The sequence below is a fragment of the Dryobates pubescens genome, chromosome 21 (genome assembly GCF_014839835.1).
Source record: "Dryobates pubescens isolate bDryPub1 chromosome 21, bDryPub1.pri, whole genome shotgun sequence".
Classification (NCBI taxonomy): Eukaryota; Metazoa; Chordata; class Aves; order Piciformes; family Picidae; genus Dryobates; species Dryobates pubescens.
Window position 1 is genome coordinate 858,337 of NC_071632.1, and position 13,134 is coordinate 871,470.

The window sequence follows — 13,134 nt, forward strand, 5'->3', positions numbered from 1 at the left end:
CCCAGGGCAGCTGAAGCGTCTGCTCTGCGCATGCGCCGAGGCCGCGGTGGCGCCAGCGGCAGCCAGCGCCGCGGGGCCTGGCACGCGCTCTCGCCGACGCTTATTGGCCAGCGACTCTTCCTCCGGCGCCGCCAGCCAACGGCCGGCGGGCCCGTACCGGGAGGCGCGCTGATTGGCCCGGCGGCCCCGGCCGGCACGGCGGCGCCCCCGCTTCCCGGGGAAAAGTGGCGCGCTTGCGCGCGGGGCCGGCTGGGGGCGTGGCTTGGCGGGGCGTGGCGAGGGCGTGCAGCCGCCGGGGGCCGCCCGCGGGGCCGGGGCCTGCCTGAGGCAGCGAGCGAGCCGGGGAGCGACCGACAGCCGGACCGACAACCGGAGCGACAGCCGGAGCGACAGCCGGACAGAGCGAGCGCCGCCGCGGCACCCTGCGGTGAGTCCCCGGCCCGCAGCGCCGGGCCCGGCCCTCCGCCGGCTGCGCCGTCAGGGCTCCGAGGGGCTGGGAGGGTGCCGGGGGTCGGGGCGCGGCGCGGCAGGAGCCGCGGCGGCGCGGAGCGGGCCGGGCTCGCTGCCTGCGGTCCCCGCGCTGTTCCGGTGGGTCCCCGGCCGGCTGCGTCCCCGTCTCACGGTGCCCGTTTCTGCCCCGCCCAGACCATGTCCAAGTCGCTGAAGAAGATCGTGGAGGAAAGCAGGGAGAAGAACCAGCCCGAGGTGGACATGTGCGACCGCGGCATCTCCAACATGCTGGACGTGCCCGGCCTCTGTAAGTACCGGCGGCGGGCGGCCCGAGCGCGGAAACTTCCTTATTTGTCCTGGGACGGCGCCGGGCTGGGCCGCTCCCGCTGCTGCCGCGGCGCCGGTGGCGACTCGAGGCTGTGCCGAGCCGGCGGCGCCTCGCAGCCCTGGGCAGCGGGGCCCCGGGGAAGCTTCGCGTCCCGTGGGGGCCATGCTCAGCTCCCGGCTCCGGGCGGCTCCCTGTCGAGCCGTGGGGGTGTGCCGAAGGGGCTGGCGTGGGGAGCGCGGCCGTGCCCGGCACTGTCTGCGGCCCCGAGCGATCCCAGCCCCTCCCCGCTGCCGTCTGGCTCCCGGCGCTGAGGGTTCTCTGCCGCCTGTCCTCGGTGCCGAAGCAGCAGCCGAGGCAAGCAGCCTCTCCAGCTGGCTTTTGAAAGGGGCGGGGTGACGGTGGCCTGGAGCCCCAGGGCTGGTCTCTGAAGCAGAGGGAGCTGGTGCTGTGATGGGTACAGGAGCAGCCTGCCCTGGGTACCGCGGGATCCTTGTGCCAGCCTAGTGCCAGGGCTGTCACTGGTACACTGTCTTTGCTGTAGCTCACCTGCAGGAGTCAGCCAGCTCTGCAGAACATGTAGGTGAAGAGCCACCCAGCACCCAGGGGGTGACTTTGCCTTGCTGGTGCTGTGGCTGAGGGTGCAGGTGGGGTTAGGGTACAGCTGACGTGCAGGCCAAGCTGTGCCTGGCTGCAGTGTGCCACAGCCTGGGGTTGCCCTAGGTGCATGATGTGAGGAAAGGAAAGCCCAACCTGAAACAGCGTAGTGGAAACTGGAGCCATGTCCTGTTCGGCTCTTTGCCGTGCTTGTAAAACTGGAGAGCAGCCAGGAGTGAGTGTAGAGAGCTCCTCTTGCCCCATGGAAAGAGTTCAGGGGATGAGGTTGATGTCCACCACCAACACGGGCTGCAGAGCTGGCAGCAGGCTGAAGCTTCATCAGTCACAGCAGTGAGGGATGAGACCCAAGGCCAGTTTTGCAGGACTAGGTTGTGTGCTTCACTTTTCATCCTGAACTCATTCTGTGCCTGGTTCTGAGTTGTGTGTGGGTTTCAGGGCAATTGCAGTGGCCACAGCTCAGGCTACACAGAGTTTTGGTGTATTTCTGCTGGAGGAGCAGTTGTTTGAGACAAAGGAGTGCTTAGCTGGCATTAACTGCAGCCCTGTTCTCAGAACTAATCCCTTGCAGATAAGCTAACACCAGCAGTGCTAAAGCTGAAACCCATTTTATTGTGCAAAGCCTGTTTGGGGTTTGGCCTGCAGGCTTACCCTGATGCCAGGCTGCTCTCTGTCTCTCCTATGAAGGCAGGCTGAGGGACTTTGGGTTGTTCAGCCTGGAGACAAGAAGGGTCTGGGGAGACCTCTGAGCAGCCTTCCAGTACCTGCAGGGGCTACAGGAGAGTTGGGAGGGACTTTTAACAAGGGCTTGGAATCATAGGATGGTCTGGGCTGGAAGACTCATCCAGACCAACCCCCTGCACTCAGCAGGGACATCCTCCTCTGGATCAGGTTGCCCAGAGCCCTCTCCAGCCTCACCTGGAATAGCTCCAGCCATGGAGCCTCAACCACCTCCCTGGGCAACCTGTGCCAGTGTTCCAGCACCCTCCTGGTGCAGAACTTGTTCCTCACATCCAATCTCAATCTGCTCTGCTCTAGTTTGAAGCCATTGCCCCTGGTCCTGTCCCTGCAGGCCTTTGCAAACAGTCTCTCTGCAGCCGCCTTGTAGCCCCTTCAGGTCCTGGCAGGCTGCTTTATGGTCTCTCTGGAGCCTTCTCTTCTCCAGGCTGCACACCCCCAGCTCCCTCAGCCTGTGCTCATAGCAGAGCTGCTCCAACCCCCTGAGCATTTTTGTGTCCCTCCTCTGGACCCTCTCCATCAGGTCCAGGTCCTTCCTGTGTGGAGGGCTCTGGAGCTGGACACAGCAGAGCAGAGCAAAGTGGCAGAATCCCTCTCTGGATCTGCTTGCAGGGCATCTGTTGATGCAGCCCAGGCTGTGACTGGCTTGCAGTGGCAGGGTGAGGGGCAGTGTCTTCCCCATGAGGGTGGTGAAGCACTGGAACAGGCTCCCAGAGAAGTTGTGGAGGCTCCAAGCCTCTCAAGTGTTGAAAGCCTTGACTGGGGCCTTGAGCAACCTGGTCTAGCAGGAGGTGTTCTTCCTGCCCATGGCAGGGAGGTTGGAACCAGGTGATCTTACAGGTCCCTTCCAACCCATTCTATGATTCTAACTAAGCATCTGAAGCTTATCTGTCAGGGAGCTCCCTGCATGAAGTGCAGAGTTGTTATTGCTGCACCAGAGAAGCCTTGGTGCAGCTACTCTTGGTGCCCATTGTGTGACTTGGACTGAGGTGGGGATTTGGGCCTTCTCCATTTTCAGGTGGGGGCTTGGGAGGGGGAGGTGATGACTTGCTTCTATCCAGTTAATGTAGACCTCCTTGGTCTTCCACAGTGCCTCTGCACCCTGCAGAGAAGGCATTTTCAGCTGGGGGTTTTGGTTTGGTGGCTTTATGGCCAAGGTATTTGCCACTTTCCATCTGGAGAAGGAATGCCTCCCTCCAGTGTGTCCTTGGTGAAGAGATGCCATGCCTGAGGGGCACCTCAGGGTTTGACAAGGTGTCCAACTTGCTTGTTTTCCAGCCCTGCCATCTGACTCTGAGGCATGATCTTTTCCAGAGCAGAATGGACCCTTTGGCTTTCTCTGGTGCCTGCCCTCCTTGGTGTGCTGAGCATCCCTCAGCACCATGCTAAGGTTGGCCCTTGCAGAGGCTCTGGTTTTGCCATGAAAGGAAGATCCTGCTTAAAAACAGTGGTCCTAATTCCTGCCCAGTGGCTGTTCTTTCCCAGCATCTTGGCTTCAGCAGTGGTTCAGCAGGTGTTCAGGGAGAAGGCTAAGCTCAGCTTATTGAGAGAACATTTTGGTGCTGTTTTCCCTGTTTCTGGCCATTTAAGGATTTGCTAGCTTGGAGGAGACTCCTGTGTGTTCAGTAGCCCCTGACAGTTTTGTCTCCCTCATTTCATGGCTGTGAGTGCCCCTCCCCCAGTGACCATAAGTGACAGGGAGCTGCTCCCTCTGGCCTTGCTTTCCCAGGACCAGCCCCTGCCCCACTGCCAGCCTGAGTGCCTCCTGCTGCAGCTAAGGCAGCCTCTGCTCAGCCTCCTCCTCCAGGTGCAGGCCTGTTCTTGTCCTGTGTGCTCGAAGAACCAAAGCCAGCTGGAATGGGCCACAGAAAGCTCTGTTACATGGGGACAGAGGAGAGAAGGGAAGGGGGCTGTGTGGCTGGGCTGAGGCAGGATCCTCCTCTGGCTTCTCTCTGCAGTCTGGGGGGGGACTTGCTCGAGCACAGGGCAGCTGCTGGGATTTTCAGGCACTTCTGTTCCTGCTGCCCTAAAGTACCAAGGGGAATGTACTGCAGACCTTCAGATAGGACTTCTAGAGGCTTTCATACATGCAAGATGTGGAAACTCTTCCAAGATGCTCTACAGAGAAGAGATTTAGCTTGAGGCTACAAACATCCCTTGTTGCAGCTGCTGTGTGCCTCAGCTCCCCAGGGTGCTGCACAGGCCCCGGGAAGCAGCCTGAGGTGGGCAAGGTTTCTGTGCCGGTGCTGGCCTGCAATGGGAGCAGTGTCACAGCCTCTCTGAGCCAGCTCTGCTCTGCCTGGGCATCCAGGCACAGCTGCTTGCAGGTCCTTGCCCTGTGGAAGGGTTCTGATTCCATGCTGAGAAGGGACTAGAAGAAGTTTGCTTGCAAAGCACCTGGGCTGGGCTGGCAGTGGCCCTGGTGATGTGCTGCAGGCTGAGCAGTCCAGCACGCAGTGCCTGCTGCTTGGGACCTTTATTGGTAGGACTTCAAACAGTCATCAGCAGTTCTGGAGCAGAGACCAGCCCCTGAGCTGCAGTTGCTGTATCTTTAAGTGATCAGAGTGGGGAAGCTGTGAGCTAAGGAGTTGTTTTACCCCTCTGCTGCTGCTGTTGTCAGGGAGGGGATGCTGGATGAAGTCCTGTGAGCTCCACCTGCTCCTTGGCTCTGGTGGCTCCATCCCTGAGCTGCTCTGGCTGTAGGTGAGGTGCATCCTCTCTTCAGGAGTTGCCATGCCTGGATGGCTGATCAGGTGTTGGTGATGGATTTGCCCTCTCCAGGGGCAGCCCAAGCAGGGCAGATGGAGGGCAGGCTGCTGGGGGCCGTGCTGAGCGGTGCTGCAGTGCTCAGCTGCCCTGATGGGACAGGCAGTGTCTTATCTTGGTTCAGCAAGGGCTCTGCAGCCTTCCTCCTGGGGAGGGCTTTTCTTCCCTTTTACCAGCTTTGGTCACATAAAGCTGAGTGCAGTGTGTGGCAGCAGCAGAGGGAAAGCCTTGGTGCTGGGGCCAGGGGGAAAGAGCTTGGTTGGGTGCTCTTCATTTGCTGTGAAGCACTGGTGGGGCTGGGGCCACAGAGAGCTCTGGCAGCTGACAGGATCCTGAGCCCCTGATTCTGGGAGGGTGTTTGGTGCCTTCTGCAAATGGACTTAACACCTCCTGTATGCTAATGGCTGTGATGTTAATGAGGCACCTGAGCTCTGCTGGCCCCAAGGAGCTGTGTCTTGCTATCTGGGAGCTCTCCTGGTGGCATCACAGAGAGGTTACTAGGGAGCTACATCTGCATGGGGTGAGCTGACCTGCTGGGTGATCCCCACTGAGCCCTGCTGCTGACAGCTGAGCTGTGTGCAGCCAGAGCAGCCCCAGCAGTGAGCCCTGCTGGTGATAGCTGTGTGCAGCCAGAGCAGAGCAGCCCCAGCAGTGAGCCCTGCTGGTGATAGCTGTGTGCAGCCAGGGCAGCCCCAGCAGTGAGCCCTGCTGGTGATAGCTGTGTGCAGCCAGGGCAGCCCCAGCAGTGAGCCCTGCTGGTGATAGCTGTGTGCAGCCAGAGCAGAGCAGCCCCAGCAGTGAGCCCTGCTGGTGATAGCTGTGTGCAGCCAGGGCAGAGCAGCCCCAGCAGTGAGCCCTGCTGGTGATAGCTGTGTGCAGCCAGGGCAGAGCAGCCCCAGCAGTGAGCCCTGCTGGTGATAGCTGTGTGCAGCCAGAGCAGAGCAGCCCCAGCAGTGAGCCCTGCTGGTGATAGCTGTGTGCAGCCAGAGCAGCCCCAGCAGTGAGCCCTGCTGATGATAGCTGTGTGCAGCCAGAGCAGCCCCAGCAGTGAGCCCTGCTGGTGATAGCTGTGTGCAGCCAGAGCAGCCCCAGCAGTGAGCCCTGCTGGTGATAGCTGTGTGCAGCCAGAGCAGCCCCAGCAGTGAGCCCTGCTGGTGATAGCTGTGTGCAGCCAGAGCAGCCCCAGCAGTGAGCCCTGCTGGTGATAGCTGTGTGCAGCCAGGGCAGAGCAGCCCCAGCAGTGAGCCCTGCTGGTGATAGCTGTGTGCAGCCAGGGCAGAGCAGCCCCAGCAGTGAGCCCTGCTGGTGATAGCTGTGTGCAGCCAGAGCAGAGCAGCCCCAGCAGTGAGCCCTGCTGGTGATAGCTGTGTGCAGCCAGAGCAGCCCCAGCAGTGAGCCCTGCTGATGATAGCTGTGTGCAGCCAGAGCAGCCCCAGCAGTGAGCCCTGCTGGTGATAGCTGTGTGCAGCCAGAGCAGCCCCAGCAGTGAGCCCTGCTGGTGATAGCTGTGTGCAGCCAGAGCAGCCCCAGCAGTGAGCCCTGCTGGTGATAGCTGTGTGCAGCCAGAGCAGCCCCAGCAGTGAGCCCTGCTGGTGATAGCTGTGTGCAGCCAGGGCAGAGCAGCCCCAGCAGTGAGCCCTGCTGGTGATAGCTGTGTGCAGCCAGAGCAGAGCAGCCCCAGCAGTGAGCCCTGCTGGTGATAGCTGTGTGCAGCCAGAGCAGCCCCAGCAGTGAGCCCTGCTGGTGATAGCTGTGTGCAGCCAGAGCAGAGCAGCCCCAGCAGTGAGCCCTGCTGGTCTCAGCTGTGTGCAGCCAGGGCAGCCCCAGCAGTGAGCCCTGCTGGTGATAGCTGTGTGCAGCCAGAGCAGAGCAGCCCCAGCAGTGAGCCCTGCTGGTGATAGCTGTGTGCAGCCAGAGCAGCCCCAGCAGTGAGCCCTGCTGGTGATAGCTGTGTGCAGCCAGAGCAGAGCAGCCCCAGCAGTGAGCCCTGCTGGTGATAGCTGTGTGCAGCCAGGGCAGCCCCAGCAGTGAGCCCTGCTGGTGATAGCTGTGTGCAGCCAGGGCAGAGCAGCCCCAGCAGTGAGCCCTGCTGGTGATAGCTGTGTGCAGCCAGGGCAGAGCAGCCCCAGCAGTGAGCCCTGCTGGTGATAGCTGTGTGCAGCCAGGGCAGAGCAGCCCCAGCAGTGAGCCCTGCTGGTGATAGCTGTGTGCAGCCAGAGCAGCCCCAGCAGTGAGCCCTGCTGGTGATAGCTGTGTGCAGCCAGGGCAGAGCAGTCCCAGCAGTGAGCCCTGCTGGTGATAGCTGTGTGCAGCCAGGGCAGAGCAGCCCCAGCAGTGAGCCCTGCTGGTGATAGCTGTGTGCAGCCAGGGCAGAGCAGCCCCAGCAGTGAGCCCTGCTGGTGATAGCTCTGTGCAGCCAGGGCAGAGCAGCCCCAGCAGTGAGCCCTGCTGGTGATAGCTGTGTGCAGCCAGAGCAGAGCAGCCCCAGCAGTGAGCCCTGCTGGTGATAGCTGTGTGCAGCCAGGGCAGAGCAGCCCCAGCAGTGAGCCCTGCTGGTGATAGCTCTGTGCAGCCAGGGCAGAGCAGCCCCAGCAGTGAGCCCTGCTGGTGATAGCTGTGTGCAGCCAGAGCAGAGCAGCCCCAGCAGTGAGCCCTGCTGGTCTCAGCTCTGTGCAGCCAGAGCAGCCCCAGCAGTGAGCCCTGCTGGTGATAGCTCTGTGCAGCCAGGGCAGAGCAGCCCCAGGCCCCCTGCAGCCCTCAGGTGCTCCTCAGGGCTGTGCTTGCTGCCTGCCATGTGTGCAGAGCTACTGGTGCCCTGCTCTCAGGGCTGCCCCTGCCCAGCACAGGCTGCCAGAGTCAGCTGTTAGCAGTGCATGTGGGCTGTGGCAGGCAGCTGCAGCCTGGCACTCGCACACAGGTCACTTTCAGGGAGCAGGTTCCCATTCCTGGGGGGTGGCCAAATGGCTCTCTGTGTCTGGGCTGCTTTCTCCAGCTGCTTGCAGGCCTGTCTCTGGGCTGCTGGCAGCTTTGCTCCTTTCAAGACTGAGAATCCTGCTGCTGTAAGTAGGCCCAGAGTGCAGCTGCCTAAGGCCTTGCTCCTGGCAGGGTGATGCTGGAATGTCTCTGGGTGCCACTGAGAAAAGCCTGGCCCCATTCTCCTGACCCCCACCCTTGCAGTGTTGATCATCACTGATGAGAGTCCCTCCTCAGGCTTCTCCAGGCTAAGAAGCTCCAAGCCCCTCAGCCTTCCTTCATAAGGGATGCTCCAGGACCCTCAGCATCTCTGCAGCCCTTTGCTGTCCCCTCTCCAGCAGTTCCCTGTCCTTGAGCTGGGGAGCCCAGAACCAAACCCATGACTCCAGATGAGACCTCCCCAGGGCAGAGCAGAGGGGGAGGAGAGCCTCCCTTGACCTGCTGGCTGTGTTCTTGATGTGCCTCAGGATGCCCTTGGGCTTCTTGGCCCCAAGGGCACGCTGCTGGCTCCTGGGCATCCTGTTGGCCACCAGGGCTCCCAGGTCTTTCTCCACAGAGCTGCTTTCCAGCAGCTGTGCCCCCAGCCTGTCCTGCCCCTCGGGGTTATTCCTGCTCAGGTGCAGTGCCCTGCACTGGCTCTTGGGGAACTCCAGGAGGTTGCTCCTGCTTTGTGGGTCAAAGGTGCAGTGGGATCCTTTGTCACCCATCAGGACTGACTGAGGTCACAGGGTAAGTTCCCCAGGGCTCAGTGCTGGGCCAGTTCTCTTTCAGGTCATTCTCAGTGACCTGGGGCAGGACCCTGAGGCACCCTCAGTAAGCTGGCAGATGACACCGGGCTCGGTGGCAGTGCTGACCTGCTGGAGGGCAGGAAGGCTCTGCAGAAGGACCTGGCCAGGCTGGATCCATGCCTGGGGTCAGCTGAATGAGATTCAATAAGGCCAAGTGCTGGGTGCTGCACCTGGGCCACAACAACCCCAGGAGTGCTCCAGGCTGGGGGCAGAGAAAGCTTTGTGACCTCCTGAGGAGCCTGAGCAGACACAAGTCTGTGGGAGATGATGAGATGCACCCCAGAGTCCCCAGGGAATTGGCTGATGGAGTTGCCAAGCCTCTCCCCATGACACTGGAACAGTCCTGGCAGCCAGGTGCAGTCCCTGGGCACTGGGAGAAGGGAAAGATCCACCCACGGTGAGAAAGGTGGAGAGGAGAACCCTGGGAACTGCCAACCTGCCAGCATCAGCTCTGTGCCTGGGCAGAGCGTGGAACAGATCCTCCTAGGAGCTCTGCTCAGGCCATGGAGGACAGGGAGGTGACTGGAGACAGCCAGCTCCCCCCCTGCCTGGCTTCCCCCCCTGCCCAGCTCCCCCCTGCCCAGCTCCCTCCCATGCCCACCAGGCTGCTTCAGTCCCTAAGGCAGCAGACCCTTGTGGACTGCCTCTGAGCTAACCTCTGTGGTGTTTGTTGATGGAGGAGGGCTCTGGGGGGTGGGAGGTGTGGGGCACGAGGTAGCTCCTGGAGGTAGCTCCTGGAGGTAGCTCCTGGAGGTAGCTCCTGGAGGTAGCTCCTGGAGGTAGCTCCTGGAGGTGCTGGAGCAGAGTGCCCTCTCTCTCAGGGCTGAGGCTGCCATGCTGCTGAGCTAACCTCCCTCTCTCTCTTCCTTTGCAGTTACCTTGTCTCACATCACGCAGCTGGTCCTGAGTCACAACAAGCTGACAAGTAAGTGTGCTGCTGGGCTGGCACTCGCTGCAGGCAGCTGAGCAGGAGCCCAGGGCTGGCCTGCTGGGCTGGGGGTGTGGATGTGGCTGTTAGGAGGGCTTCCTGGGGGAGCACTTGGTTAGCAAGCAGTAGCAGGGAGGGTGTGACCTGGCAGCCGAGGGCAGTGTGCTTGGCAGAGCCATCGCTGCCAGCAGCTCAGGCAGAAATCCATCCCCACCACGGCTCTCAAGTCCTTGTGTCTGGGTGAGGGCTCTGGGGGCTCTGTTAGTGTTGTTTGAAGTGCCTCAGAGGTGCTGCAGTTCCTGGTCTGGTGGGTGGGTGAGGGATTAGACTGAAGCAAGTGAAACTAAATCCAGATTATCTCTAACCAGAATGTGAGCCAGGCCCCACTGAGTGTCAGCCTGAGGCATGGAGCTCAGGCAGCCTGCTGCTGCCAGGTAGATCTTTGGAGTGTAAGTTGTCTCTTGCTTTAGTGCACACATCACCTGCAGGTACTGCCTTGTGGATCCTGCTTGCCAGGGTGGAGAAGCCCTCAGGGAAGGTGCTGGTGAATGAGAGCAACATCAGCCTGAGGCTCAGCTCAGTGGGGGCAGAGCCCAGGCTGAGTGCTGCAGGAGAGTGCTTCAGGCTTCCCCACCTGTGTCTTGTGCAAATCTCCTGCCCTTGGGTGCTGCAGTGCAAGCAGTGAGTTTTGTCTGCTCCCTGTTGCTGTGCATCTTCTAGAGAGGAGTGCTGGTGATGTTCTGCTCCCTCTGTGTGCCAGCTGGTTTCTGTGTCCTCCAGCCTTCCCCTTTCTGGAGCTGGGCTCTTTAAGAGTGCATGCAGTGGGGAGGGGGAATGGGAGCAGTCAAGGGGCTGTGTGCTGAGGACATGGCTGTGTAGGTGTCTGAAAACAGCCCAGCAACCCAAGAGCCCAGCCTGCTGAGCTCTGCAGTCCTTGCTGCAGGAGCTGTAGGATGCTGTTATTTAAAACACCTTCTGCATTGGTGTGAAAAGCTCCCTTTGGGCCCTGAGCACAGCTGCAGAGGAAAGAATGATCCTGGCACACAAGCACCGAGCCTCTGGGTGCTTGTTGGCTGTTAAAGTGTAGCTTCAGGGCTTCCTAGCAGTAAATGGATAACCCTGTGGTTGCTGTGTGTGTGTGAGGAGCAGGAGCTGGCTATTGCAGGCCATGCTGCTGATGCTGCAGTGTCCTCTGCACTGGCATCCTGCTGTTTGCTTTCGTCCCTCCTGTGCTTTTCACAGAAATCTTGGTTGGTTTGTGCCCTTGGCAGCCACCTCACACACAGCTGATGGCAGAGAGTGAGTTCAGGGGCAGAGTCAGCCAGGGAACATGGGAAGGTTCCCTGTGACATAGATGGCTCTGCCTTGCTGTAGAAGGCTGTGGCTTTAGGAATAGCTGGAAGCTGAGAGGAGGGCAACCTGCCTTGGGCATAGTGGCACCCAGCATCTGCTGCCAGCCCCTGAGCAGCTGGGTCCCAAGGCCACTCAGCTGGTGGCTTTTCTGTTGCCTTGGGTCACTGCAAGGAGCTGCCTGTCTCTGGACCTGGCCTGCTCAAAAGCTGTGTCCAGCCACCTCAGCTTTCTCTGCAGCTTTGGGAGGGCTGCTGGCACCTTCAGACCTCTCCTGTGGTCAGAGAGGTCTGCTGAGACCCCACCTGCAGCTCTGTGTCCAGTTCTGCTGCCCCCAGGATAAGAGGGACTTGGAGCCATTGGAGCAGGGCCAGGAAGATGAGCAGAGGCTGGAGAATCTCCCCTGTGGGGACAGGCTGGGAGAGTTTTTGGGGCTGCTCAGCCTGGAGAAGAGAAGGCTCCAGGGAGACTTTAGAGCAGCCCTCCTGAAGAGGCTCCAGGAGAGCTGAGGAGGAACTGTGACAAGAGCTGTAGTGACAGGATGAGAGGCAATGGATTGAAGCCTGAGGAGGGCAGATGGAGGCTGGAGATGAGGAAGAAATTCTTTCCAGTGAGGCTGGGGAGACTCTGGCACAGGCTGCCCAGGGAGGCTGTGGCTGTCCCCTCCCTGGAGGTGTTCAAGGCCAGGCTGGGTGAGGCCTTGAGCAGCCTGTGCTGGTGGGAGGTGTCTCCTTCTCTGGAGACTTTCAAGCCCCACCTGGATCATTCCTGTGTGACCTGCCCTGGGTGATGCTGCTCTGGCAGGGGAGTTTGACTTGATCTCTGGAGGTCCCTTCCAACCTCTACCATTCCATGATAGTATTTGACACCACTGTGAATCCTAAATGTAGCCCAGGGGTGGGTTTGGCTGAATCCCAGCCAGCTGGGCAGGTAGCAGGTTGCTGCTCTGAGGAAGAGAAGCCAGGCTGGAAGTCCTGCAAGGAGCCTTCAGGTGTGCTCAGCATGGCTGGCTGAGAACTGAGCCTGCTGCAACAGGAGCTCCAGAATGAACAGCTGAGTAAATAACCTGTGTCTGAGCCTTGAGTTTAGCTGTAGAGAGGAGGAAGATGTGGTGATAAGAAGTGTCCAAGGAGGATATGTTGAGGTTGACTCTATCCAGGAGAAGCCCAGAGAGCAGTGCTGACAGTTCAGTGTTCAGAGCAGCACCAGGGTAAGGATTGCCCCAAAGTGTGCTGTTAAACATCAGCTCCTGACTGCTGCTTTCTGCTGCAGCAGCCCTCAGATCAGGCTGCAGGTGCACCTCCTGTCAGCCAGGGCACTCTGTCAGCCTTGTAATTGCTACCTCTGGGTTGATTCTGTGGGGAGGTAAAGCCACTGCTGCTCCTGAGCAGTAACTCAGCAAGTCTGGAACTCACTGCTGCTTCACAGATGGCTGTGGACACCTGAACAGACAGCACAGGATTTTTAAAGGCTAATTTTCAAGGCCATATTCCATTTTTGACACTCTTGACCTAATCTTCTGAGCTATGTAATAAATTGTCTTAGCAGATGGTTCTTAAAATGACTGGGAGGCTGGTGGCAGTGACACTTGACATGCTGCACTAAGGTCATATTAGCATCTTCTGCTCCTGTTCTGCCCTTCAGATGAGTGTTCAGCTTGCCTCCTGTCCCTCCTGTTAGGAGTAAATATGTCTGTCTGGAGCAGTGCTGCCTGGCAGGGCTGGAGGTGCATGTTTGTGTGCAGGCACACTGCAGCCTTTTGCCAGCTGACTGTTAAAAGGAAAGCAAGCTTTGGCAGCAGGGAGGAGCACTGCTCTGCCAAGCCAGCTCATGCCTGGGGGCTCTCTGGGGCATGGGCTTTGGTAATCTCTCTAGTCTGCCTTTTACAGAGTCCTGGCATGGCTCTCAGAGCTCAGCTGCTCCAACCCCCTGCCATGGGCAGGGACTCCTCTCACCTAGACTCAGCTGCTCAGGGCCTCATGCAGCCTGGCCTTGAGCACCCCCAGGGAGGAGGCAGCCACAGTCTTTCTGGGCAGCCTGTGCCAGAGTCTTACCACCCTGCTACTGAAGAACTTCCCCAGCTCCAGTCTAACCCTGCTCTGCCTCAGCTCCAAACCATTCTCCCTTGTCCTGTCTCTAGACACCCTCATGAAGAGTCCCTCTGCAGCCTTCCTGCAGGATCCCTTCAGGTACTGTAAGAC

At 59.9% G+C, this 13,134-nt stretch overlaps 1 protein-coding gene across 1 annotated transcript in view; it reads left to right on the top strand.

The window, feature by feature from the left end:
• Positions 1 to 381: 381 nt before the first annotated feature.
• RSU1 (Ras suppressor protein 1) overlaps positions 382 to 13,134 on the top strand; it is a 144,195-nt gene continuing 131,442 nt past the window's right edge. Inside the window, exons 1-3 of the mRNA XM_054171273.1 lie at positions 382 to 427; positions 646 to 757; positions 9,530 to 9,580. Coding sequence (XP_054027248.1) covers positions 649 to 757; positions 9,530 to 9,580 — 160 coding nt within the window. The 5' untranslated portion in view covers positions 382 to 427; positions 646 to 648. The remainder of the gene's footprint in view (positions 428 to 645; positions 758 to 9,529; positions 9,581 to 13,134) is intronic.